Raw genomic sequence first — 27691 nt, forward strand, 5'->3', positions numbered from 1 at the left:
GTAGTAGAAGTTTTGTTGCATAAAGTGTGCCTTTAACTGAATGTTAGCCGCTAAAACAGCAATTTTGAATAGACGACACTTGTAGGCAGGCATTAAAAAGAAATGCTTTTTTGTGGAAGATTCATATTTTCAACTGCAGTAAACGTGCCAAAGGCTCAAGTGTTTATTCAGTGATCTGAGAAATTCTAGAAAATTGAAAAGGAATTGCAAATATTGAGTAATAACATAATTATCTGGCATTACTATACAGTTCAGGTTAGCTTGCTTGACACACAGAAAGTAACAGGCAGCCTGGTGTCAATATTGTCTCAATACCATGTGTATGACCCTTAATCACAGAGTAAAAAACAAAACAAAACAAAAAACAAGAATTAGATATACAAGAAAGATGTACTTCTACAAGATTACCAACCAATAAGATTGTGCTCTGTCGAGCACAATTGTTTATTTTGTATAGTTCAAATTGATTCCAAGCAAACAAGGGGAAAAAAAATAAAAATAAAATCCTACATTCAAAAACAGCAACTCAGCACAGTCCGAGACTTTTATCAGCACCTTATGATCAATTCAGTCTGCAAAAAAAAATAAAAAAATAAAAAATGTGATCATATAAGGCCAATGCAATTTGCCTCAATGCCGCTCCATTCGGATAATGAAATTTGGACACTGGCTGATTGAATTTGAAAGTGGACAAGGGAAACACCAAATCACGTTGAAGAAACATGTAATGTGTAAGCAGGCATGGAGGAAAACTTTATTAATATTTTCTTAGATCGGACCTAAAAAAGTATAGTTTCAATCCAACGATTTTGTTCAGATCTAATCCCCTCTACTTTGCCTTCATCTAGTTACATGATTTGCTTGTCGATTGTCCTCAACAGTTAGGAAAGGAGAGAAAAAAAGCAAAAATAAAAATAGTGCTTATTCTAGAAACACCTTTCTATCAGTGACCATGTCAAGATACTGATATCTACTAGGAAGTGAAACAGTAGCAAACATACTGACCATAAGTGAATGTAGGAAAATTCATTACACCTCTGGAAGGATGACTCCAAATTAACAATCGACTACCTTAATGCTTAAAGGCCTTCTTCCATTTATATTGCCCTTTTGTTAATTGCACAACAGAAAAGAACATCAGTAATAAGGGAAGATTAGGTTCTTTTTTGATCGCAAGAAACCAAACTATTAAAAAAAAAAAAAAAAAAAAATTATAATTTGTAAAAGTTACAAAACTGACCAAAGTTTACCTTACAAAAAGATAAGCAAAGGCATGGAAGAGAGCTGATCGGAAAACAATTCTTAAAATGATGCAAAGACCAGGCAGTTATCTTCAGGTGTCATACTTTAAATGACAAGTCTGGTGATAACGAAAAGGTAGCATAGAGAGGTCCCTGGTGGTTTTTACAGCACCTAAGAACTAGTCAAAGATTTACAAAATATTATTTAAGGGTATGAGCCTTTAGGGAGGTCAAAAAAGCAAATCCACATTGGCTTCATTACTCTGCCAAACATAAAAAAAAAAAAAAAAAAAAAAAATACGGCATAAAGTAAGCATTAAAGGAGGTGTACATTTTTCAATCCTGTCACCAACCATTTACATATATATTTCTTTTAAAGATCGCTATAGTACACATTGGCAAACTATAATCTTTTTTTTTCCCCCCACTTGCCAACATCAAGCCTTTTAGAATCGTGTCACAAGTCTCTCCAGAACCACCACACTTGCTGCTAGTTGAGGTGGGAATAGTCTCGGCAGTTAGAAGGGAAAGGTGGGGGGGGGGAGAGGGGGGAATGGAAAGAGGAAAAACAAAATGGGAGCTTGTTTGCGTTGACCTTTGGCACCATGAAGGGCAGGTTTCTAAACTCAAAACTGCGCTGTAGACAGATTTCTCATTAAATGATCCTATTGGCCAAGTCAGGTACACGCAAGTTTTGGGAGATCTTGCCAAACATCCAGTAGATCAGATGTCCATTTCAAATTGAGCATCATCTAAAAACAAAAAAAGTAATGAGCACAAATAAGGCCAAATTAGTACATTTTAATAAAGAAAATGTGCAAGGACCTCAAGTTTATTTATTTTTTGCAGAGACACAAACACTTACCAACAGCAGCCTTTCTGTCATGATCATGATTGTTTAAGTTGTTGGTTTCTACTTTGGATTCTGTTGCAACCGTAATGGGGCTGGTAACCCCAGGAATATCTGGCAAACGGCGGGGTGGAGTCTGTGCCAAGGGAGAATTGCGACGGTCTAACAGAAACTTGCGATCATAAATGATCCGGGTGCCTAAGAGGAAGACAAATAAATAATCACGAAAGTTGCAGAACAGATATTTGGAATTTGCTCCAGTCAGAGAATGCCTTAACTCAAGAAAATATATATATATTTTTTTTTTACTTTTTTATTCCTATTAGGGTGGGTTGAGTAGGGTTTGGTTACTGTTGGACTATGGCCATAAAAAACCATAAAAAAATATTTGCCCATCATTGCCAGATAACAGTTTAAACTGGGTCTGTCATTTTGCCTGGTTTGCAATAGATCTCATTATTTGGGCACCTCCATTTTGTTCTCCCGTGTCTACGAGGTCTGCTGTGGACCCTTCGGTGGGATTTTTGGTAACTGGTTAATTATGGGTAAATTAGTTTAGCAACTGAAATGGAATTTTGCTTCAGCTCCTCCCACTTCCAAAATTTGTCAAAGATCTACTTCCCATGAGAAAAAGTAGACACTACTTTTCCTTATGTGTAACTAAAAAGCAAAACCTGCAAAGTGACAAAGCCGCTTTAAAATGCTTTTGTTGCAGAATTAGAAGGTTGTGTGTTGCATAGCTATAGTGATGGATTTTAACATTGATATTATAAGAATTTAATTAGAATTGGAAAATTGCCTGCTGGTGTGCCCTGAAGACTGTTTGGAACCACAGTAAGAAACAGGCATAATAGAATGAGCAGCCGTTTTTAACATCTGCACAATATATTCACCAGGGTTTGTCCGGTCCTGTAGTACACCCCCCACCTACTAGGGTTTAGCAAAAGAGTATAGAAATCCTCCAATTTACTCCATAGCAATAAAACTATTAATGTCTAGATGCTTTGAGCTATCAAAGTAGTGTGTTTTACTTGTACAGCACCTGGCCTCAAACATTTGTGTGCGCACATGTATGTTATTTAATTAGGTTCATTGCGCTGAAAATCAAAAGTGCAGCATGATTACTTCTGCATCTGCAAATAAATATTACGGGTAAATAGATAGGGGGGAAGGCCAAGGTTAAGGAACAGCATTCAGAATGCTGAGAAGTGAACTGCAACTCCCACAAAACCATTGTTGTGTTTTCTGACAAGTAACTAATAATTGTAAAAACACTGAAGGTTAAGGAACACTATAGTGTCAGGAATACAAACATGTTCCTGACCATATAGTGTTTAATCCACTATTGAGGTGGCTTGCCCCCTCTCCTCCCACCCCCTATGTAAAAGGTGAAAAAAAACACCTTATTTCCAGCAACGGGTGGGCCTCTGCCGCTGGTCCCACCCCCAACCCACCTGCATTGGATTGGCCAAAAATCGTGAGGAGGCGGGGCCAAACGCAGTTTCAGTCAACCCGCACCTCCTCAGAGGAAAATTCAGCGTCACCATGCAGATCGTGTAGACACTGAATGGCATTGCTGCCTACTGTGCAGCATTGCCCCAGGAAGCACCTTCAGTGGCGATCTGAGTGGCCGCCACCTGGAGGTGTCCCTAGCAAGCAATGTAAACACAGCCTTTTCTATGCATTAAAATACCTGAAGGCAATGATTATACTCACCAGAACAACTACATTAAGTGGTACAACACGGGGAAAAAAGTGTAGAATTCTGCAAATTATTATTTTTTGTATATTTTGGTGGAAAAAGCAGCCAGTTATTTAGTTTAAAAATGATGAAAGGGACACTTTAGTTACCAGAACAATTACAGCTTAATGTAGTTGTTCTGGTGAGTATAATAGCTACCTTTAGGCATTTCAGGAGGGGCCAGTGCCGGCGGACCCTTGGAGAGGGGGGCTAAGGGGGGGGGGGGGCAAGCCAACTTAATTGTGGGTTTTCACTATAGGGTCAGGAATACATGTTTGTGTTCCTGACCCTATAGTGATCCTTTAAGTGCATAAAAGGTTATGTTTAGTTTAATCTGCTCATATGATGGATATGCTTGGCAAGTGTGCTTCTGCCCTTTTTACATGACATATGTAAATAGGAGAGTGGCTGAATTAATGGTCAAAGCCAAAGATTGCAGCTTCAGCTCTTAAAAAGCGAGGGAATGCACATACATGCAAACACACACACAACCTAGCCTGAAAAGCATAATACATGTATGCCCTTTAATTTGGAGAGGTAAAATACTAAATAATACTGAAAAAAAGACATTGTCCTTAGATGACTTTTGCCCTGGAAAAAGCAAGTCACATTAAAAGGATATAAAGAATCTCCTGATACAGTTTTCTAGTTTGCTGACTGTTATCACATTATTACAATGCAAGCACAATGTATAGATAAAATGGTTACTGTAAATCTGCTGTGAAAAGTCTAACAAGTCCTGTATAATAAAGCCTCAACAGTGCAGCCAAGGCCTTTGGCCAAAGAGAGAACCCGGCTTACTCACACTGCCAACATTTAGTCAGTATCATATATGCAAGTTGGCAATTAGTATGTGTGTGTTTAAAAAAAATAATATCAGGATAAAGAAAAAGAGTAACAATGTGCATGTCAAGTCATATCACTATACATTGTCACATAGCTCCCTATTAAATAAAGACGGTCCCTATTTTGGTCCCAAATCCCTCTGTCCCACATGTTCTTTTTTCTAGAAGCGATTGTTGGTGCATCTGTGTGTATACCAGAGCTCAACTACAAAAAAAAAAAAAAAAAAAAAAAGTTTTCAGTGAAGCCCTGCCCCTAGCCACAAGCCTACTCACACCCCTAAAATGAAAGTGTCCCTCTGTCCATTTGAAATATTAGTTGGCATGTGACTTTTTAAAGGAACAGTACAACATTTGTATTCCTAACAATATAACGTTTCCCCACATATTTAGATGCCCACCCCCCTTGCAGCGATCACTGCCTCAGATCATCAGATATTGATCATCTCAGCCAATCCAACGCTCTCCATGAGAGTAATTTGAGCTATAACAGAGTTTAACTCCGTTATACCTATGGAAGTTCCTCTAGTGGCAGTGTTTTGTGGTAGCCATTAGTGTTAACTCTGCTATGAAAATATTAGCATCCCTGCCAAAATATGACAGGGACATGGCACCCAGATTATTTCACAGTATATTTAAAAAGGCTCTGTCATGTTTTACAAAGAGCCCGAAGATGGCATCACAGCTTGGTGTGCAGTTGCAGGAAAATTATACTTGCCTGATCCTGTCCCACAGAGACGCTGCCATCTTCAATTCCTGGCATACTTTGCAAGGGTGTCATGGATCCTTCGGGCTTGCAGAGCCAAGTAACTTGTGGTCTGGCTAGTCGCAAAAGGACTTGAAATTGTAAGCCATGGATATTACCATGTGAGGAGAGAGATAATGCTGTATTCCCACAGCAATCACTAGCGATTGCTGGGAGAAGTGACTTAACTTGACAGGGTAGCTCTGTCTTGTCACACATTGGATTTACCATAAGGCAAAGAAGTCCCTACTATGTCTTATGAGAACTTGACTGTTAGAATTTTAAATTAAATTCCAACACAGTATTTGAGCATTTCATAAAAAAATGTCGCCATAATCGTGAAAAAAAAAAAAAAAAAGATACACTGACTCCAGCAGAGTAGGATTTTGCAATCTGTTCTAATAGCTCCTGTTCATATAATTATTATTTTATATAGCGCCAACAAATTCCGTAGCGCTGTACAATGGGTGTACTAACAGACACATAGTTGAGATCAGACCACTGGACGTACAGGAACAGAGGGGGTTGAGGGCCCTGCTCGATGAGCTTACATGCTAGAGGGAGTGGGGTATAGTGACACAGAGGGTTAAAGTAGGGGAATTAAATAGTTTATTAGAGAAGGGTTTATTGAGTGCTTGGTAGGTCATTTTTGACAGTTGCAGGAACGGAGTCATGGGGTAGGGGATGAGAAACCTGCTGACAGTTTAATTGATACGCTTTAATGAAGAAATGAGTTTTCAAAGATTTTTTGAAGGAGTGGAGTCTGGGTGAAAGTCAGATTGAGGAGGGAAGGGAGTTCCACAGAACAGGTGCAGCCCTGGAGAAGTCTTGAAGGCGAGCGTCAGAGGCGGGGGTCCGGGCAGAGGATAGGCGTAGGTCTCGACAGGACGTACTTGTGTATGAGGGGGGGATAAGTATGTTGGAGCAGCATTATGTAAGGATTTGTAAGCAAGCGCCAGAATTTTGAATTGGGCCCTATATCTAACTGGAAGCCAATGCAGGGACTGACAGAGCTTGGAGGCGTGGGAGGAGCATTGACCTGCAGCTTCTTCCCATTCCTTAATAAAGTCATATTCCTCTATATGTGTGGTGGGTATTGTTGGTACTCTTAACCCCTTAAGGACCAAACTTCTGGAAAAAAAAAAAAAAGGGAATCATGACAGGTCACGTGTCCTTAAGGGGTTAAACCCCTAGGTATTAATCCTTTTTTCAGATAATTCACTAAAGCTCCCAGCTAGTCCTAATCTGTTGTTTATATAGGTAGGCTAGAGAATTGAAGCCTGCTGCAAGAGAATAATTAACATTGTCTATTTTTAAGTTGGATTCTGAGAATACTAGATCTGCATCCTGACACCATTTAGAGGCATCCTGTTTGAGAGAAATCCCGCCATGATTTGTTATATAATACCCCACTCCCTCTAGCATGTAAGCTCATCGAGCAGGGCCCTCAACCCCTCTGTTCCTGTGTGTCCAACTTGTCTGGTTACAACTACATGTCTGTTTGTCCACCCATTGTAAAGCACTGCGGAATTTGATGGCGCAATATAAATAATATCATCATCATAATAAATAATATCTATTCTCTAACCAAAATGTTTTGTGGGTCTTAAACCCTATAAAATAGCAAAATGAGGTTTTGTCTCTATATCCAAACTTGTTGGATTAGAGACAGAGGTCAGTATGGCGGTATCAGCAGCTGAAAGGGAATTCCTCTTCTGACACAAGCAGATGAATTCATAACACTATTGTCAAGGGTAGGGTTAAAGGGACAATTTAGGCAGCATTAGGTACCATAACAACTTAAAAGAGCACTATAGTGCCAGGAAAACAAGCTAATTTTCCCTGGTACTAAAGGGTTATTAGGCCCCCCCTTCCCTCAGAGCTTTCCTCCCACTTGGCTGAAGGGGTTAAAAAAAACAAAACCGGGGGGCGGCGCCTGACTTCCGGTGTGAATGGCGGTGCCTTGCTAGAGCTCCGAGCGATCTGGTCCTACAGCAGCGATTATCAGCCGCAATCCACAGCCAAAACCACCCTAAAGATACACCTCAGCACCCACAAATCGGAGGTAGAACTGAGGGAATGGGAGGAGGAAGAAAGTCCAAGCAGGGGTCGACCGTGGCCCCGATCTTCAAAAACCGCAGGCCGGAGGAGGAACAGAAGGCCGGTGAGCAAAAGGAGTACGACTCCGACTCCACAGCTAGCGACATTAGCCACCACCACAACAACAGCCCCATCACAAGGGAAGACCTCCGAGGTTTACTACAAGACATAAAAGCTAATCTGGGGGGGCGGGGCCGGACCGCCGAGCTGGCTGGTCGCACGCAGGACCAGCTCCTGCAACCTAAGAGGGAATAATATAAAAACCTTACGATTTTTGCCTCAAAACAGACCGGCAACGGCGGCCCCCACCGGGCGGAGTACCATGGAACCAGGGTGAGGCTGGCCTGATAGGCTTCAGTCCCCTGGAAGAGAAAGCCGATCTGACTTCATTGCGGCCTACCCGGAGGCGAGCGGGGCGGACGGCCGCTGCCCTGCCGCACACCGTCCAGCACTCAAAGTCAGACCCACGGGGACACCGGCCCCGTACCCCCCCCCTATGGACCGGGGGGGTGATCCCGGTCTACACCCTCGGGACCCGACTACTGACAGGTACAACTGGCGAAACAGCAGGGCCACTACAGCCCGCGCCCCAGTCACAGACACCAAGATGGCGGAGGCCACGTGGGATGGAGCCCTGATTAGTACCTTCCCAAGCTGCTCATCCACAGCGGCAGCACCTAACAGATACAGGTCCTTGCCGAAATCCCACACTTGTAAGCACTCCTGCATATGAGGCTGAACTTGACAATCCACATTGCCGTTGTCAGAAAGATTTTCACAAGCAGACCGGGCACATCGGAGGTCTCGCCCAGCATTACAACCTGTGCGCCCTGATACCACACACCAGCGGCTGCGGAGGGGTGACATATTCTGACCGTCCGAAGAAGGACTTGTGATAAATGAAGGACTTACCTTTTGCCACCTCTCCCTCAGGAACTCTGTACCATCAAGGCCTGAGATATGATGTCTGGTGCTATACCCCATCACTTAGCCTGCCTATGGATCACGCCGTAATTAACACCCAGCATGTAGATCTCACTAGCCTGCCTCTAAGTGACTGTCACTAATTGCAATCACAAATGCATGTTTAAACGTTGTTTAACCCGATAAATTATAAATGCAGGATATGAATAGGCACACTTGATTGATCTAGGAAACGCGACTTAACTAGAGACTGACACTGTAATCAACACATGACCCACCTGTTTCTTTACTTTAAGACTGGACTGGTCGGACCGCCTGTCATTGCTAGCCACCACGTGGAACATACACGCCATACTAGAGCACAGTTAAGCGAGAACAGTAAAACTACACTTAGGGCCCGAGGTTAAAGCGACGACATTCAACACATCTATTAAACTTAAGCTACTGTAACTAAACAACTGACATATTCACTATTGCTAACCAGCTTGCACCCAGCTTGATTCTGCTATTATTATCATATTCTCAAAAAAAGTGCAGAAACCCTCATGCCATAAATGTAAAACTACTTTGTATATGCCTTTAAAAATGCTGTTGTGGCACCGATAAATGCTATGTTATTCCTTGCACAAAGAAAATAAAGAATTTAAAAAAAAAAAAAAAAAAAAAAAAAAAAAAAGCTAATCTGACTGCAGAATTTACAAAGCACTTAGCGCCCATACGGGCAGGCCTCACTGACCTCGTGCAACGCACTAGCTCCCTTGAAGATAAAATGGCCGCCACCACAGTCAGAACAGACCTCCACGACCAGGCCATAAAAGACCTGAGAGACCAGGTGAAGCAACTCGAGGATGCCCAGGAAGATCTTAATAACAGATCACGACGTAACAATATCAGAATCAGGGGCATACCCGAGGCGATAGATATGGAGTCCCTCGCGACCACTATCAGGGAGACATTCTGCAGCCTACTTCCAGAGGCTCCCCCTGCCGAGCTACTCCTAGACCGTGCCCACAGGGCCCTGCGAGCTCCCACACCGGGCATGACCCGCCCGCGGGACGTGATAGTAAGGCTACACTACTTCCACATCAAGGAGGCCATAATGAGAGCCGCCAGAAACACTCCTCTCCAAATTGAAGGCCATCCAGTGATGTTCTTCCAAGACTTAGCCCCTAGCACCTTAAGAAAACGCAGAGAACTGCGCCCACTTACATTGGAACTAACACGGAGGAGAATCCGGTACGCTTGGGGGCACCCCTTTAAGCTCACGGTACGGAGAAACAACCAAACGTACACTTTGCACGACATCGCAGATGCAGCCAACTTCGCTGAAAGGATGGGTCTCCCCCACCTCGAGACCTCCAACGGCGAGAGATCTAACAGGGCCCAGACACCACCAACCCGGAGAGAGGAAGCACCACATCACCGACTTCGCTCACCTGCTGAAGACCTGCACCCCAACGATCAGAACTAAACACCACCGACTGGCAAGAGAACTCCACATAAAGGCCACACCTGACATCCCAACACAGACTGTACAAAGTCACCCACCCAGAGACTCCGACACATGAAACCCCAAGACTCACCCGGAGCTGATGCGACGAAGATCTTCAACATCACCACAGCTAACCTGACGACTAAGAAGCCGACTCTTCATAACAACATCATAAGTATTTCTTAATATTGGTAGGGCATGATTGCAAAACACACCACCACCCACCCCCGCACCATAGCTTAAACCATCGGGGCCCCTTCACCCCGATAACTGCACACGAGACACCTCCACAATTGCTGTGAATAATGATAACGTTACTCCATCAGAAACTACCACAAGCAATGGACACACCACAACCCCAACATAATAGAAAGCACCCACTACCACCATACACCATACATAATATTTGGGGACACCAGGGAACTGACAAACACCCCAAAAAAAAAAAAATAAATAAAAAAAAAAAAAAAAAAAAAAAAAAAAAAAAGAGGAACAAAGCCAAACTGGTTCAACAGTGCTCCCCATGAATGCTTAACACCCTGAGTACAGGAAATACAATAAGCCTAGCATTGTAATGATAACCAGAAGTATAAAGCTTGTAAATATTGCACATTTCATGACGTATGGAGCACTTAAGGACTAGATTTGTACAGAAGTGTCAAACGATAAGAGGCGGGGGGTTTGATGAGAATGTATTGACATTGGGATTGTATTAATATTAGGTGTGCAACCAAAACGTTCTACTAATGTTATGAATATTGCTGATCGACTAGCAGGCGCTGTTATAAAACTGATCTATGTTTATTTTGAACAGGAACGCTTCTGACTAACCAGGGTATACGCACCACGATATCCTGCCCTACTATGATGACTAAATTACTAGACGAAACCCGCACTGGGACGCATCACCCTCTGGGGGAGACTCACAACGCTCAACAGACACCTGACTCTGGGTACAGTAAGCACCTCCACCACACATTCTATGGCACCACACTCCTGGGGCCTCTCCCCGTTCCTCCCCGACCGCCCCCGCCCCTAGGGGGGGAGGCGGGGGGGGAGGGGGCGATGCCACAGGGTCCAACACATGGCATACACAATACTCGGACCTCGAAACATTAGGACATTGCACCGACAAAAATATAGGACCAGAAAGCGACTCTGGCTACCCGCCACCACAGACCACCACACTACCTACTCTTACCCCTACCCTATAAGGAGCGGTCAGGCGCACCACCCCACCACCTGCTGGCAACGTATAAGACCAGTAGTTCGGCCCCTAGGGCCCTTTTCAATAGAACCTCACACCCCCTACATCTCACCCTCCCCAACCCACACCCCTCCCTAGAACCCACCACTGAGGCACGGGATCACAGCCCGCAACCAGGCACATTCGCCACCTCGCCCATAACCCGCATAAACTCTACACACCACGTTAAGAAGCAGAACCAGCATAGAATCTAGGCCGCTACGATGCCCCTATCAATAAAATGCGTTTCTATCAACGTTAACGGCCTCAACACACCCATTAAAAGGCACGGTCTACTTCGATGGGCACACAGGCAACACATAGATGTACTGCTCCTACAAGAAACGCACTTCACGTCCACGAGATCGTTCCCCCTTACAAACCGTTACTACAAACAAAGCTACATGGCCCACTCCCCAAATACTAAAACTAAAGGGGTGGCAATTCTACTCAAAACCACATGCCCCCTGACGGACGTCGGGTGTGTCACGGATCCACAAGGACGATATGTTACAATAGAAGGAAAAATAGGCGCTACCCCCTATGCCATAAGCTCAGTCTATGCCCCATCTGTTCCTAACAGCACGTTCTGGCAACATTATGCATCGCACCTACAGGCGTATGCAGGCAAACGCTTAATAATAGGAGGAGACTGCAACGCCACACATATCCCGGCCATAGATAGATCAACTCGCGAGACAAACGCTCCGCAACCGTCCAGAAACGACACATATTTCGCACAATTCTTAGCCACACAATCATTAGTCGACATATGGAGGGCACAACATCCGACCACCCGTGATTACACCTTCTACTCACACCCGCACTCCTCATACTCACGTATAGACCACTTTCTCGTATCCCCGAACCTGACAACGCAGATAAGTCACTCGTCCATAGGCACTATCTCACAGTCGGATCATGCCGACATAACTATCACCATCCGCATACCAGACCTAAAACGACCTTGGTCGTGGAGGCTGAACCCACTACTCCTACACGACACCCAAATCAGGCTCTCAATCGCCAAAGCCATAAAAGACTACTTTGACACCAACACTACCTCGGTTGCTTCCCCAATAACACTGTGGGCTGCACACAAACCAGTGATCAGAGGAACCCTCATTAGCTTAGCCTCTGCCCACAAAAAAAGAAAAACGCAGCAAATAACGGAGACGCTTACCGAGCTACGAAAACTAGAAATGAGCCACAAACATAACCCACAACCACAAACGCTACGAGACCTAATTGCCACAAGAGACCTCCTCAAAAGACTCACACACACAGACACGACCAAAGCCATGATGTGGCTTAAGCAGAAATACTATGAAACGGGCAATAAAGCAGACACTATGTTAGCCCGGCGACTTAAGAAACGCATAGAATCCAAAAAAATATCATCAATACGCACAAAAACGGGCACAATTAGCAACTTGCCTGATCAGATAGGAGACACGTTCCAACAATATTTTAAATCACTATATAACCACTCCCCACACCTCAACCAAGAGAACGCAACATATCAGGAACAACTGGACAAATACCTACAAGGCGCATCATTACCCGCCCTATCCCAGGCCGCCAAACAAACCATAGCAGCTGAGGCAACGGTAGAGGAGGTTGCGACAGCCCTCGGGGCCTGTAAACCCAACAAATGCCCAGGCCCAGACGGATATACTGCCCTTTACTATAAAGAATTCAGCCCCTTACTCCTCAAACATCTATGTGCAGTGTTTAACGCTACCCTGAAAGGAGATCACCTCCCACCTGACATGACGACAGCGAACATATGCCTACTTCCCAAACCCAATAAAGACCTCACAGAACCGGACCATTACAGACCGATCTCCCTACTCAATGTAGACCTCAAAATTATGAGCAAAATGATGGCTAATAGACTCAACCCGTACCTAGAAAAACTAATACACCCAGATCAGGTGGGTTTTGTCCCCAACAGGCAGGCACTGGATAACACGCGCAGGAACATTGACCTCATCTGGTTGACCCAACACCGCAAAATCCCCACCACAGTAATATCATTAGATGCCGAAAAGGCATTTGACCGCCTGCTATGGCCCTTCCTGTACCGCACATTAGAACACATGAACTTCCCGAGCTCATTTCTCGCATTCTTGCGGGCGACGTACCACTCCCCGCAAGGAGCCTTACTACTCCCCAACATCTCCCCACCTAGATTTCCGATCCTAAACGGAACGAGACAAGGCTGCCCACTTTCACCCCTCCTGTTCGCCATATCCCTAGAGCCCCTTCTTCAGGCAATCCGTACCAACCCTAACATCGAAGGTGTCAACATCAGAGGAGACTCATACACAGTATCCGCTTACGCAGATGATATACTCCTCACGCTCACCAATCCAGATCACTCCATAGACCCCACACTAGCCACCATACACGAATACGCATTAGTAGCAGGATACAAACTGAACATCGCAAAATCGGAAATACTACCGATACAACTGTCGGACTCGCAACTATCCAACCTAAAAAACAAATATCCATTCCGAATATGCCCCTCTAACATAACATACTTGGGAATTCAACTCCCAGCTGACCTAAATACATTATATGAGAAAAACTACACACCGCTTCTACGTAAAGCACACACCGACCTCCAAAAATGGGAATCTCTGGGAATATCATGGCTAGGCCGGATCACATCAATAAAAATGAACCTTCTCCCCAGATTGTTGTATCTCTTCCAGGCACTACCCATACCTCTCCGCACAACAGATTTCAAAGCTTTACAAACTGCGGTTGACAAGTTCATTTGGAACGGGCGTAAGCCCCGGGTCCGCAGAGCCACGCTATATGTCCCAAAAAAACAAGGAGGCTTGGGGTTACCAAATTTCATGCACTATCACGCAGCCGCACAACTGACCCAAATCCAACACTGGCATGCACCTCCGCAAACCAAACGGTGGGTAGACATAGAACACACAATTTTCGGAAGAGATCACCCGTCTCTCTACATGTGGGTCCCTAAACCATATAGACCACTGCCCCCCCCAACCGCCCCCTCCATCACTCACTCCCTGGACCTATGGGACAAACTACAGACCAAATATGACCTATCCTCTTTCCTCTCCCCAATGACCCCGATCTGGAGGAACAGACTGTTCCCACCAGGACTAACCCCGAAGCACTTCGCTAGCTTCGACCAAAGAGACATGGACAGGCTTAAGCACTTATACATAAACAATAAGGTGATACAATTCTCGGAAATCAAAGAAGCGGACACACTGACGACATTCGATCACTTTAGATTCATTCAACTACGCAGCTTTGCCACAAACCCGATAATTCAACAAGCAGGCACAGCAACGCCCTCCCGATTCGAAAAAGAATGCACACACTGCCCGACCAGACGGGGACAAATTTCAGACCTGTACACATCCATAGCAACTCACCCCACTCAAATCACGCTCCCGTACATAGCAGCCTGGGAGAAAGACCTAGGACCCCCGGGAGACAACACTGACTGGGCTGACATCTGGGACGCTACAGCATCAATCTCTATCTGTGTAACTCACACAGAACAAGCATATAAGATGCTATTCCGCTGGTACCTTACGCCCAAACGCTTAGCAATTATACACAAAACACCCGACACTTGTTGGAAAATGTGCGGCGAACAAGGAACGTTCCTCCACTGCTGGTGGACTTGCCCCAAAATCAAACCCCTGTGGACGCAGGTCACTACTTTACTGACAAAAATCTTGCACAAACCGTACCCACTAGACCCATGGGCGCTGCTGCTCTCCAGGCCCTTGGAAGACCTAACCAGAGCAGAAAACAAACTTAGTGCCCGTATCGCCCTTGCAACAAGGAGAGCAATAGCGGAACTATGGTCGACCACTCGAATCCCTTCACCAACGATCATCACCAAAAAAATATTAGATCACATACAAATGGACAAACTTACGTCCTTGATCCATGACACACCTCGACGCTTCCACAAAATCTGGGACCCATGGATCGAGGGAGACACCACACTGCCATGGTAGCGCTAACATACGCAACAACAGACCCGCCACTCCTGGAATATGGGCCCACCAATACACACGATTAAAATGACCCGCTAACTGTAAGGTCCCCATAGAGCATATCCACCACCTAACCCCACCGGGAATATCGGGCTGGGATCCCGTGCCGTACCTCACCCTACCTAACCACCCAAAGCACCCCCCACCGGGGAGAACTCTCCAAAGACTTACTCCCCACCCAGGACACCATTACCTCACCCCGATACCAGGCTCAGATACTTAGAATCCCCACTATATCATGACACACAAACCCGAACACACGCAAACCCAAACTACAAAAGACGCTTGTGACTCAGGTCCAGAACTGACCCCATGAAACAAAAAACAGACTTTCTACACCATAACTCACAACGACCAAATGCATCTTTTCTGGGAACCGCAGAGGGAGACGCGGGAGGAGGGAGGGAGATAATAGAATGACTGCTACCGGAACGCAACAAGGACTCCCTAGAAACCACAGAGACGCATCAAGCCATACGGGTGTGCAATAGATAACGATGATATACACCAAGACAACCAAGGTCCACCCACTATCGATATTGCACCCCCTCCCCGCCACACTAACACTCTCGCTTTCAACACCCCGTTGAGAGACCAAACCCTTCCCAATGATGCATAATGACAACACATATGACGGACAAGCGGGTGACTATACGGGAAAACTTTTCAGAATGCTTGGGGGTGAAATATACACCACCAACCCTCCCCGAAATTCCCCGCATGTTACCACACCCCCACTTATTTGGGATAATTACAGCAAAATCGAATAGGGCAACCGTACCCCCTCCCCTTCCTAGTTCTGTACCCCCCCCTAACCCTTAGAACCAAAGCAGCAACAAATGTTACATACGTAGTACAAACGTACTAACAAACATCTAATAACGTAACCAATGAAAGACCTTATCTTATAAGTATCTCATGTATGTCTGTCATTCACATGGTAATTAAGCTTCTTGATCTTTGTAATAATAATAATCTTACTCCCTTGTTTCCTTCTGTACCCCCACCCCAATGACAATGAACACGTTATAAAATATGACAAAATTAAAGAACTTAAAAAAAAAACTAAAAAGAAACAAACAAGGGTACCCGTACCCCCTCCCCTTTCTATTTTGTACCCCTCCCTAACCCTTAGAATCAGCACAGCAACAAATGTCGCATGGATAGCACAAAAGTACCAACATACGTATGATATTGCAACCAATGAAAGACCTCACCTTGCATGTATATTATGTATGATTGTCATCACAATGGTAAATAAGCTGTTTGACCTCTGTAACAATAATTTTATTCCCTTGTTCTTTTCTGTACCCCCACCCCATTGACATTGAAAACATTATAAAATATGACAAAAATAAAGAATTTAAAAAAAAAAAACAAAAAAAAAAACCCCTTCAGCCACTCACCTTAATCCAGCCCTGGGCTCCCTAGACGTTGGTGACCTCTCCTCCCCATGCCGACGTCAGCTCAGAATATGCATGCGCGGCAAAGGCCACTAGAGGCTCGAGGCACTACAGCCACTAGAGGCTGCATTAATCCTCAATGTAAACATAGCAGTTTCTCTGAAACTGCTAGGTTTACAGCTGCAGGGTTAAAAAACTAGGGGGACCTGGCACCCCCCCCCCCAGGCATGCTCTTACCTTCAGGGGTTAAGTTACCTCTTTCGCAGAGCTCAACTCATCCACCCCCACGTGGCACATGGCTTCGGAAATTTCAGTAAGTACGTAGTGCTGCCGGGCAAGGGCCCCGCTGGTTGGCCGAGAGTGGTCAGCTGAAGTTCTCAGCAAATCAGTAACTCTCCATTCACAAAACTGGCTCGTAAAGAAACTTACCTTCTCCATGCCAGATTTGTGAATGGGGAGACACTGAATTAAGCCAAAGTTATTTTGGTGTTTGAAGCGTGTTCCTTTGAGACATGCAACACTTGTCACTTGAATGAGCCAAAAACCCTTGATCCATGCTTTCCACACACAGAATGTGCACAACAACTTGCTGTCCTACTACATATTTTCCAATCTGGCATTTGGACAAAGCATTACAGAAACTAAAGGGGGAGAGAAAATCCTAAAACCTACTACCATCTGCCAATTTTAAAGCCCCCACGTGCCTTTGTTTGCATAATTTAAACAATGGGTTTGGGACCATATTCGGACAATATGGTGCTGGTTTTAGAAATATTCTGTGCACAAGTGATCAACAATGTCAGTTTGAACAACTGAAAATGTAATTCCCACTTCCTTTATCTTTATATTATCCCTATAGTAAAATACTCTTTAAATATGTACATTTTGTGTTTGCCACCTTCAAATGGGCATCTTTTTAAAAGTTCAGTTGCATAATATAAAGGGGACACTAACCTTATTGGCTTAACTCCTTGTAGTTCTGTCAGAATATTAAATGGTTATTAGTCTACTAGTGTTACTTGATGTCTAAAAAAAAAAAAAAAAAAATTTCATACCACTACTCATTGGAGAGTGAAAATTTGACTTCTGGATAGTGCGTCCAATGCTTTTTTTTTTATTTTTTTTTATTTTTTACACACACGAGGGTTCTTCATCTGAATGTGCACATGTCCTGGAACTAGCTCTGTATATTCTCCAGCTCTACATTTGAAATCATGCCATAAAACTATTAAGCCGTTTACAGCTTGTCTACTTATGCGATTCTGTTTATATCTTAATCCTTCCTAAAACTCAGGCGGTTTTCAACTCACTCTCTCCTTTACCTCTAAGTAAGCAAATGACAGAGAGAGTTATTTACCACTGTCCAAAAATCAAATCCCTAGCACTACGAATCTACACAGCAAAAAGAGGAAGTAAACTAATGTTAGACAAAAAAGAAAATGACACGTGGGTAGATTGTTCTAACATTTTTCTGTGAATTCTGAAACACTCCAAGCACCATAACCATAGTGGGCAATAGTGGTTATGATGCCATGAGTGACCTGGCACCCCCACAATGTAAGCCAATGGGTGGGATTCATACCACCCTGTCCCTGCAGTCATAAGCTTTCTGCTCTGAGCAATGTCCTGTGGTTAGGGCAGTCACTGGCCGTGATCAAATGACGCTCTCAGCAAATGAGCAGTCAAGGACTTCCTTAAAGTGAAAGTGACAGGATTTGGTGGTAGAGTTTACGTAAGGAATGAAGGAAAGGTTTAAGTCAAAGAGCACACCAATGTACCATGCCTGAGGGGGTAGAGGTTATGATAGCTCCATTGATCTCAAGGGAAACAGCACAGACATAGCTTTACAGGGAATAAAGTCAAGAAGTTCGGTCTTTAACAGATTGAATCTTAGGATTTGTGAATATATCCAGTCAGAAACAGAAGATAGGCAGTCTGGCACTTTCCAACAGAGAGGGAGAAAGATCAGGCAAGGAGAGGTATCAGCGTACAAGTAATATTAAAAACCATAGGGTATTAGGTCACCAAGAGAGGCAACGCAAATAGAGAAGAGAAGATGACCTAGTACAGAGACTTTGGGAACTCCATCCGAGGAGGAAGGGCAGGAGGAACAAGAGAAAAGGCACACAAGAAGTGGTCAGAGAGATGAAAAAAAAAACAGAAATAGCAGTGTCACAAAGGTCAAGGTCGACAAATGCGAGGAAAAGCAGGTGGTCAGTGCTGAGTGAGGCAGAAATGTCAAGACAAAGAAGTATTAAATAATAGCCTTTAGATTTAGTCGTCACCAAGTCATTAGTCACCTTGGTTAAGGCAGTTTCTGTCGAGAGCGGACCCCAGACTGTAGCGGGTCAAATAAGAAATTGGAGTTAAAATAGCCTGCGAGAGGAGTATAAAGAAAAAAAATATTTTGCTGAACTTTGAGGCAAAGAGAAGGAGAGAGAGATAGGACGACAGCTAGGCATGCATCAGAGTCAAGATAATTTTTTTTTTTTTTGTCAATCTTTATTTTATTGAGGCATATATGGAGGGTACAGAAGAGAAAAAGGGAAATGCAAGGGTATTCCGCACAAGATAAGGGTTATTACAGCTGTAACAATGCTATTTACATTTCCGAAATAAAACGTGCCTCATTTTTTATTTTTATAGGTCTTTTAACATAAGCATATATCAAGCAGGTTATGTTAAGATGTGATCTAAAACAATGGTTACGTGAATCATGTTAAATAGGCTAAACATCGCTAACGGTACAATCGTGCCATTTAAATTTAGGATTAGGTTACATGCTGGGAGCTAGAACTGAATAGGTTAATTCAAAGTAAAAAGGTACGAGTTTAAACTATAGGTACAGATGCTTAAGGCTTAATCTAGTAGTGAGGTTCATGCTTTAGAGATACATTTTAGTACAAGCTTAAGTTGTTGGGCATGTTCCTTTAACACATTAGTTATTTATATGGTAGCTTGGTCTAACCAGTGTGTGTCTGCACAAGGACTATAGGTGAGCATCATTGCATGGTATTACAACTAGTATAAGTATAGAGTTGCAAAGTTAAGTTAAATCAGTAGTTAAGTCATGCAGGTAACAGCATCAATAGTTAGATCGTTTAGGCAATAACATTGACATTGCGTTGAGACTAGAAACAGGCTTGGTGATAGGAAATGCTGTGTCTGCTGGTGTGGCATACATTGGTTTTCGATATGGTAAAACAAAAGAGCACTGGAAGTGCAGGCTGGGGTGTTTTAATGTGGTTACTGGCGGTGTGTGAAGCGGAAGTCGGGAAGTTATTGCGGGTACCACTGTATATTATTGCTTAGGGGTGTTCCATGCCATGTAGGTCTGGGTTGTTACCTGCTCTGATTAGTCGCCTGAGTGGGCCTCCTCTTTTGAGGCAGGCGGTCAAGCCAAGCAGGCACTCAACTTTGTCCGTTCTGTTTGTCAGGGTACTCGTTATTAATGTGGGTGCCTACACTGTCTTGTCGTGACATTTTAAACGAATCAGTAGCAAAACATAAGTAAAACAATATAACATATTAGGGAACGAAGGAAAAAAAAAAATTTTTTTTACAAAAAATTAGGAAAAGCGCACAAGAGACAGTGTCAACGGACAGTTTGGATTACTCTCTCTGCGTTTGAATGTTCTCAGCTGTAGGGTGGCGGGCTATGTTGTTGCCCGGTAAAAGGGGAGTTCGGGGAAACGTCCCGGTAGGCCTTACCCTGATTCAGGTTGTGGCGGCTGTGTGCGGCCCTGCGGGCTGTTGACGTGGCACAAAGATCGGTGCTCCTGCTGCATTCTTCCCCAGGCTGCTTGTGCTGCTGACCGGTAGAAATGTGGCAGTCATTGCCCGCTGTGGTGGTCTCAGGTTCTCCAGTGTCCTTGTGGCCTCCTGCAGGTTCCGCACCACCAGAGGGCCGCTCGCGCCTTCTATATGTAGGGCGCGGCCTGGGCCCCAACCGTACCTGGTTTTTTGTTGCAACAAGAAGGTCGTGAGCTGCTTGACAGATCTTCTCCAGTTCAGTGTGCCACTTGACAGGTCCGCATAAAAGGACAGTCATGTCCTCAAACAAGTAAGTTGTTAGGCCTTTGGTGGCGTCAAGAACGGCCCTCTTGTCCCTCATGTTTTGAAAACGGAGGATTATGTCCCCTGTGGCTGCTGGAGGTGCAGTAGTTGGCCGCGGCAAGCGGAAGATGCTGTCTAATATTATGGATTTGCCCACCTTCGGGGTTAGGAGAGCGGTTAGCAACCTTCTGATATAGTGTGGAAGTTCAGCCTCCGGTACAGAGTCAGCGACCCCCCTGAGCTTCAGATTAGTTTGGCGGCGTTTGTCTTCTTGAGTAGCCAGTTGCTGTTCATGCAGTGAGGTTAGTTGTTTTAGGTCGTGGACTGCCGCTTTTAGCTCCTCTATCTGGCGTGTGTGTCCGGTAGAGGTGCATTCTACCGTCCCGAGCCGTGCTGAGAGGCCTTTCAGGTCATCCCTTATCGTGGCCACTTCTGCAGAGATTTTGCTATGGTGGGCGGCCATGAGCTCTTTGATTGCCTCCATGGTCACCGGTGTGGTAGTTGGTGCGGGCACCCGCGGCCTGTCTGGCGGTGGTGGGGCTCTTGCCGGTGTGTAGCCCCCGTCCCCCTCATCGGACGAGCCGTCTGTAAAGTCGGAGCATCCCCCATGCAGAGACGCCATTGTTGCTCCGGCTGTCTCCTGGGCCTGCTTCCACATGTCCCCGATGTTCATGCCCAGACGGGGCTTGTCGGGTTTTTGTTTTTTTCATTTTCCTGCCCATGTGGATCAGGTAAGTAGTGGGGCACTTTGGAGAGCGTTTGGGTCGCAGTTGGGTCCTGTGTGTCTCTGTTTAACACGCTTGGAGTCAGGAGCTCCGCGGCCATGCGACTGTCTCCGTCCATTGCTAGATCGGAAGCCCCAATTTTTTTTTTTTTTTTTTTTTATATGGTATGATCAGTGCATGTTTTAAGGATGAGCCAAAAAATGCCAAAGGAAAGAAATAGATTGAAGATTTTAATTAAAGATGGACAGTTACAGTTGAGATATTGAGTAAAGTGCAAGAGAATGGGATCAAGGGGCATGTGGTAAGACAAGAATACCAAAACCTTTTTAGAAACAGGAAGGATACAAAGTGTAAAGGGGTTCGAGCAGTTGAAGGAAGAAGTTGAGATCACTTCACTTGAAAAAGTCCTTTAGGTGGTAAAATGCGTCATTTAAAAAAAAAAAAAAAAAAAAAAAAAAAAAAGTTTTAGCATTAAAAGGGACACTATAGTCACCTGGACAACTTTAGCTTAATGGAGCAGTTTTGGTGTATAGAACATACCCCTGCAGACTCACTGCTCAATCCTAGTTAAATCCCTTGTCACACCTCCCTGCATGTGACTTGCACAGCCTTCCATAAACACTTCCTGTAAAGAGAGCCCTATTTAGGCTTTCTGTATTGCAAGTTCTGTTTAATTAAGATTTTCTTATCCCCTGATATGTTAATATGCAAGAGGCTCCTGTATGTGATTAAAGTTCAATTTAGAGATTGAGATACAATTATTTAAGGTAAATTACATCTGTTTGAAAGTTAAACCAGTTTTTTTTTCCCATGCAGGCTCTGTCAATCATAGCCAGGGGAGGTGTGGCTAGGGCTGCATAAACAGAAACAAAGTGATTTAACTCCTAAATGACAGTGAATTGAGCAGTGAAATTGCAGGGGAATGATCTATACACTAAAACTGCTTTATTTAGCTAAAGTAATTTAGGTGACTATAGTGTTCCTTTAAAATATCTTTGGCACTTACTTTATGGGTCTGACCATTTATTATACTTATACGTTTATTTTATTTTCTATTGTTGCTGGCATGCTAATATTGTCCAAGTACTTACCTAGCACCAATACCCTGGGAAGGATCATCCCTTGGAGGACCTACATTATATCCCTGATGGGGATCATACCACCCAAGCGATAATACCTTAGCGGTGTCCACTGCTCCGCTAAATGGGAGTAGATTATTCTTATCTTTTTACTCAGCATTGTATATTTTACAGAGAGCACTATGGTTTGCCTTGTATATTTTTACATTCACATATATACTGAGAGACTGATCGCTAAAGCTACATATCCATTAGTGGTGATTGTACAGCTGTATGTGGTTTTACTCAGAGCTGGTTTCATAGCTTTATCAAATGTGAGTGCTATATCATTTTTTTTCTGTTGAGTGTCCTGCAACTAGCACTATATACTCTGCACCATCAATGGTTATACTTCTGTTTAATTACATACACCTTCAATCACCTGATGTCTGGACGATTACCAGCAAAGAATATTTCAAGCATTTGATGTGTAGTTGACTTTCTATTTGGAACAACCTGTATTTATAACCTGTTGTATTGACTTTCACTTTAGTTACCGTAATATATCTAAAAATTATCAAACCAATTCTGTCTGCTCTATAATCCTCAATAGGGGAAGTGATGATGTAAATACATCTTCCGGACACACATTTATTTCACGTTTGATACATGCTACATAGGACACTTAAATAAGCAAAATGGTCAGGGCATCCTCTCCTGCCAGACACAGAGGTATTTTTTTTATTCTTAAAGGACCACTATAGTGGCAGGAAAATATACTCGTTTTCCTGGCACTATAGTGCCCTGAGGGTGCCCCCATCCTCAGGGCCCCCCTCCCGCCGGGCTCTAGAGGGTGTAAGAGGTTAGATTTACCTCTTTCTCCAGCGCCGGGCAGGGGATTCTCCTCCTCCTCTGAATGAGCCGCGCGCCCGCATTCAGCCAGTCCATAGGAAAGTATTTACAATGCTTTCCTATGGATGCTGGCGTCTTCTCACTTTGCAAATCACAGTGAGAAGCGCGGAAACGCCTCTAGCGGCTGTCAATGAGACAGCCACTAGAGGCTGGATTAACCCTGTTATAAACATAGCAGTTTCTGGGTGCCTATAGTTGTTCTTTAAAAAGTTTTCCAGGTAATTACTAAATGTAAGCCAAAGTGGCAGAATAAGAAAATGATCCAAGTCAGTTTTGTTTCCAGCTCAGTTTTTATGGCCTTAAAGGGTCATGCATCATTTGACAATTACTTTAAGCCAGCAAGCAAACACGTTTAAACAAATATACAAACCACAATAAATCAATAAAAAAAAAAAATTGAAACGTGTAATAAACATAAACTTAATCAGATTGCATTACTTTGCACGCCTTTCAGCCAGGGGGCCTTTCATCCTCCCCACCCCATCTCTTATTTACCCATATTATTTTCAGACCAGTCCACTAATGAAAGATCATTGTGCAGAAGCAGGACAGAGAAACCAAACAATAAAGCCTGCTCTGCAAGATCACACTGATCAGACTCCCTCTCTTCTCCCCTGTCAGGGTGTTTCAAGGTGAATAGATCTGCAAAAGGTAGGAGTAAATCTGTCAAGCATGCCCAAAGCACTTTCCCAGCATTCCTAAGGATAGGACACGGATTGGTTAGATCAGTGTTCCCCATGGTAGTAGATTTGGACAGCATAAGAATGAAGCAGGTAAGAGTTATAGATGAAATCAAATATTAGCTTTTTCAGCCTGTGAGACAGTGGTCTCAAAATGATGCATGTCCCTTCAAATTTGTTATTCCCTGGAGAACTGGACTATTCTAATTTTAACGAAAAAAAATATGCATAAATAAAATTACTGTATGGCGAGATTCCTCTGTGGATAGTACATTCACTATAGAATTGTGCGTGTGATTTCTGACAATCAAGCCTTTCACAGTCTGTTAAACTTGGTAATAACAAAAACCCCTTAATGTGTTCGGAATTCTATTAAAAGCCAAGTGTCATTGTTAAATATTTTACGTTATGTATAGTTACAGGCTCACTAGCATATATTGTTTGTTTTAAATTGTGCACAATAATCATGTGAAAAGCTTTAGTTCATCCAACCAAAACAACCTTTGCATCTGCAAAGGCCTGACCACACTGTTTTGCACATCAACTTCCTTTTCTAATAAAAACATTTTATTCCCACAGGCAGAACTCGGCTGCTATTTAATGCTGTCTGTGCTTAGAAGAGTACAACATTCCTTCCAGCTATATAGGAAAAGGCCAGTGAAATTACAGCCAAGGAGGGGGCCCCACTAAGAAAGCCAAGAATGTTAGGACTTTGTGGAACATGCAGCTCTGGTTTCTAAGAAATTGAGGTTGTACCCTGGCCTCAACAGCCCTTCCTTGAGATAAATAGAATTCACTAGTGTTTTACATGCAAGTGCACAGTGTGCAAAAGGCCTGCTAGAAAAAAAAAATCTGTTTGTTGAATAAGATATGGAGTCATGCCATTTAGTCGCCTCCCCCTTCACTCCCCATTGTGCAAGAGTCATGGGGCTAAACTGGCTTCCCTTACCTTGTTTACAATTTAAAGCATTCCTGGAAGCATGGCAAGAGCTAGCTAGTAATAAGCCAGGGATATTTACACATATGGATTAGGATTTCATTAAAGGTGGGGATGAGATGTTTATTTTTACAGCATATTGGCTAAAGAAATGACAGTATAAATTTCCAAACCTGGCCTCATGCACAATTAGTCTGTGGGCAGGGGAGATTATTTGACATGTCCTCAGGTCAATAAACATCTCAGAAAGCTCCATCTGGGCTATGCTCAAGCATTTTATAAAAACACAGACATGATTTGCAACACTGTAATGTGAGTTCAAACAAATATGTAAAATGAACATGTTTGACATGTGAAAGGTGCTAAGGTCATGTGAAAGGTGCTGAACCCTATAATCCTAAAATAGGAAAGTAATGCTTAAAGAGAGCATGGCTGGGAGCAATGAGTATTGCAATAGAACATAAAGACAGTATGTTAAGTCGCACTTGAATGCTACAAAAGGAAGCCACTTAGGGCTAACATTTTGCCTTCACTACATGTTATCTAAAATCCATATGTTCCCTTTTTCTCAAGAAGAAAAAACACGCCTAGTTTAACCTTACTACATATGTACTGGTTAAATGTTTTTCTCAAGACAGAGCAGTGTTAGCTAGGGACTACTAAATGAGGCCCCACCACCTTCCCCTCCCTCATGTTATGCAATAATACAGGCCTGTTATGAGTGGTTATATATATATATGGAGAGCACAGTATGCACTCACTCATGTGTCTCATGGAGTTTAGCAGACACGTGATCCCCAAGCCCTAACACACTGCATTGCCCAGCACGCGTGCTCTCTATGCAAGGCAGACAGGATCATGCCCTTCATGTCCATTACAACTCCCATTAAGCATGCCCCGCAGGCTGGCTAGGCGTGATGGGAGTTGCCCGCTTGCAATCACCACTGGGTGGTGCAGGCGTACGTGAACATGCAAGCCTGACTGCATACGGTCACAATCTGCAGTATCACGGTGCAGCGTGCATGTGGGCTTATTTACACTGTTAATGTAGCCGCATGTTATCAAACGCACTGCAATTCCACAAATGCCATAGGTGAGGTCAGACCGCATGGCAGCCAGGCTGACTGCAAACATGTAACCTCCCCGCGTTCCATCCAGTAGAATGTATCCAGAAAGAACGTTACTGTATCCTGCACATTGCAAGCTCACCATGCACAGCCTGTCTGCAAAACAAGGAAGGAGAGAGGGCTAGGCCGCACAGCCAACTTACCTCCAGGGGTGGTAGAGAAGAGGGTGCCCCCAGGGGTAGTGCAATAGTCATGAGGTAGCTGAGATGAGTCGCTTATGGGGATGGTCCTGGTGGGGATGGCCCGGCTCTGGCTGTGCTGGTGTCCGGTTGACATCTTTCTGGCCTGGAGTATGAGTGAGAGTGTGCAGGGAGAGGGGTGGACAGAGAGCAGGGCTGGGAGGAGCCGACAGGGGGAGGATTGGCTGATGCTTCTTTATTCTTTCCCTTCCTTGTCTCTCTCTCTCTCTGCTTTTCTCCTCCGCCCTACTCACTCGGTCCCTGAGCCAGGAAACAGGACTTGAGGCCAGGAAATGAAGTCAGGCACTACCTCCTCCTCCTCCTAACCACTTAGAGGCTCGCACCCCACTTGGGGTGCTGATGCAACAGGCTCTCAGTGTATCAGCTGGAGGATGGCATGTTATTTAAATAGCAGGCATAGCTTTTAACCCCTTAAGGACCAAACTTCTGGAATAAAAGGGAATCATGACATGTCACACATGTCATGTGTCCTTAAGTGGTTACGGGAGGGGGGTTAGAAATGCTATAATAAGGCTTGTGGAGATAGGCCCTGTTATAATAACCAGACTGGGGGGGGGGGGGGGGGGGGAAGTGTAGGGCTGTCAGGAGTAGATTGGCATTGTTTTTATTCTGGCCATCAAACATGGCCAGGCGTGCATATTGGGGAGACAGAGTGTGTTATAATAATCATGTGCACTGCAGAGGTTAATTCTAACATACACAAACATATAAACATTTCATGAATAAACATAATAAACACAGAATAAAACACGCAGACTCAGATATGTGATGAAAAAGGCCGGGGTCTTTTATTAATTTTACAAAACATACCAAACAGTAACTTAAAGGGACTCTCCAGTGCCAGGAAAACAAACCGTTTTCCTGGCACTGCAGGTCCCCTCTCCCTCCCACCCCCCATCCCAGGTTGCTGAGGGGGTTAAAACCCCTTCAGTGATTTACCTGTATCCAGTGCCGTTGTCCCTAGGCACTGGGTCAGGGTCCGCCCACGCTCCTCCCCCGCCTATGTAATCTGGCGGGGGAGACCTATTGCGCATGCGCGACCACCGGCGGGGGAGACCTAATGCACATGCGCGGCAATGCTGCGCACGCTCATTAGACCTCCCCATATGAAAGTATTGAAAAATGCTTTGCTATGGGGATTTCAGCGATGCTCGAGGTCCTCACATAGCGTGAGGATGTCCAGCGACGCTGTAGTACACGAAATGTGTGCTATAATCACCGAAGTGCCCTCTAGAGGAGGAGTTAACCCTGCAAGGTAAATATTGCAGTTCATGAAAACTGCAATAATTACACTTGCAGGGTTAAGGGTAGTGGGAGTTGGCACCCTGACCACTCCAATGGGCAAAAG

General features: G+C 44.2%; 1 protein-coding gene across 1 annotated transcript; it reads right to left on the reverse strand.

Annotated features, from left to right (window-relative positions):
* Positions 1 to 404: 404 nt before the first annotated feature.
* EIF4EBP2 (eukaryotic translation initiation factor 4E binding protein 2) lies at positions 405 to 26608 on the reverse strand. The gene is made up of 3 exons (XM_063433739.1): positions 26287 to 26608; positions 2107 to 2289; positions 405 to 1993 (listed from the first exon to the last, which is right to left on the reverse strand). The coding sequence occupies exons 1-3, from the start codon at positions 26417 to 26419 to the stop codon at positions 1965 to 1967; spliced, it is 345 nt and encodes a 114-aa protein (XP_063289809.1). The 5' UTR covers positions 26420 to 26608; the 3' UTR covers positions 405 to 1964.
* Positions 26609 to 27691: the final 1083 nt, after the last annotated feature.

Source organism: Pelobates fuscus, chromosome 10 (assembly GCF_036172605.1).
Source record: "Pelobates fuscus isolate aPelFus1 chromosome 10, aPelFus1.pri, whole genome shotgun sequence".
NCBI lineage: Eukaryota > Metazoa > Chordata > Amphibia > Anura > Pelobatidae > Pelobates > Pelobates fuscus.

What these genes read in the sequence shown, in the direction of transcription:
- EIF4EBP2 (XM_063433739.1), bottom strand. Translation starts at nt 26,419, where the DNA reads ATGTCAACCGGACACCAGCACAGCCAGAGCCGGGCCATCCCCACCAGG. An exon ending in CTTCTCTACCACCCCTGGAG is followed by an intron (nt 2,290 to 26,286) that starts GTAAGTTGGCTG and finishes TCTTCCTCTTAG; the next exon opens with GCACCCGGATCATTTATGAT. An exon ending in TGACAGAAAGGCTGCTGTTG is followed by an intron (nt 1,994 to 2,106) that starts GTAAGTGTTTGT and finishes TTTTGTTTTTAG; the next exon opens with ATGATGCTCAATTTGAAATG.